This window comes from Chaetura pelagica, unplaced genomic scaffold, assembly GCF_000747805.2.
Source record: "Chaetura pelagica isolate M959 unplaced genomic scaffold, ChaPel_1.0 scaffold498, whole genome shotgun sequence".
Lineage (NCBI taxonomy): Eukaryota > Metazoa > Chordata > Aves > Apodiformes > Apodidae > Chaetura > Chaetura pelagica.
Window position 1 is genome coordinate 208,323 of NW_009954218.1, and position 1,466 is coordinate 209,788.

At 66.2% G+C, this 1,466-nt stretch overlaps 1 protein-coding gene across 1 annotated transcript in view; it reads left to right on the forward strand.

Moving 5' to 3' along the window:
- Positions 1-12: 12 nt before the first annotated feature.
- The window catches only part of TJP3 (tight junction protein 3), a 12,139-nt gene continuing 10,685 nt past the window's right edge, over positions 13-1,466 (forward strand). The window contains exons 1-2 of the mRNA XM_010003422.1: positions 13-185; positions 598-697. Of these exons, the coding sequence (XP_010001724.1) occupies positions 100-185; positions 598-697 (186 nt within the window). The 5' untranslated portion in view covers positions 13-99. The remainder of the gene's footprint in view (positions 186-597; positions 698-1,466) is intronic.

Genomic DNA, 1,466 nt, shown 5'->3' on the forward strand with positions numbered 1-1,466 from the left:
CTGACCGGGGGGTTCAGGAGGGACTGGTCCCCCCACGAGGCCCCCCCGCACGGCCATGCCCTCCTGCGGTACCGGCCCCGGCCGGACGCGGTGGCCTGGATGGAGACCCGAGGCGTGGAGCTGATTTCTGTGACTGCCCGAAGGAGACGCCGCAGAAGAAAGAAGGACGTGGGGCTGGTCCCCAGGTGGGGGGCAGAGGGAAGGGGAGGAGGGGGTGGCAGCCATCAGCAGGGTCAGCTTGTCCTCCACACCCTCCCCAGCATCGGGAGGGCCAGGCCACTGTCAATGTCCCTCCTTGGGGCACTGGGTGAAGGCACTGGGTCCCCTGGGGACCCCAGAGGGAGGGCTTGGGGTCCGAGACAGCGCGGGTTGGTGCAGAGCCCCACCACCTCCTCTGAGAGGTCCTCCAGGACCCCCTCCCCAGGCACCACCACCCCCAGCATCCTGTGAGCCTCTTCCTGCCCGGGGCCGGTTGGGGGGCAAGTGGAGGGAGCTGAGCCACCAGCAGCATGGAGACCAACAGGGACAGTCCCCGGGACTCCTGCTGTGTCTGGGAAGCTGCTCCTGGACCCCCTGTCTCCTCCTTCCCTCCTGCAGGCAGCACCTGGGCCACAAAGGGTTACGCAAGGCACCCTGGAGTGACACCACCGCCACCAGCCCGGGAGCTCGGCTCCTTCCTGGTCGGATCCCCGGCTCGGTGAGTGCTCAACCCAGTCCCCCAGGATCTGCCGGCCCCGCTTCCCGGCTGGGGCCGGGGACCAAGCCGTGCTCTCACCTGGGGAACCGGCCATGCTTTGTCCCTCTCTGGGTGGCTCCAAGACCCGGTGACCCTCCTGGAGTTCTGTCCCCGTGGCAGGGAGGTACCTCGGGGGGAATCCCAGCACTTTTCCAACACAGCTCCACACCCCGAGGGCTGGAGGACTTTCCTCCATCCTCCTGATTTACACCCTGACCGGATCAGACGTTCCAGAGACCCTTTTCCTAGTGGAAAAGGGAGGGGGGGTCCAGATCAGCCCATCAAGGTGTGGGTGGGGCTGGGTTAGGAGGAGCTCTGGGGGGATCTGGGACCCTTGTCCTGTGCAGCCGGGACCAGCCAAGGAGTCGGTGTTCTGGCAGCACTGGCCGAGGCCAGGAACCCAGCTGATCCCAGGAAGGTTTTGGGGTCCCAGGTTGAGGACCCCCATCGGCAGGGGGGGTGGGCAACCGGTTACAGGTGATGGAGATGGCCACGGGGCAAGACTGGGGTGGGCAGGCTGTGTTGCTTCCTCATAAATTACCAACCCCCCTGCTGCTGTCCCGGCGGGGGACATTGCTGTGGTGTCACCTGGGGCTGGGAAAAGAGTGAACCAGGGACCCTGCAGAGGGATGAGCTGCCCTGGCACAGCCCGGGCTTCGTTTAGCATTAAAGAATCCAGATGTTGGGCAGGGCTGGGTGGGTGGGGCAGAGAGGGGTGCGTGGGGGTGCG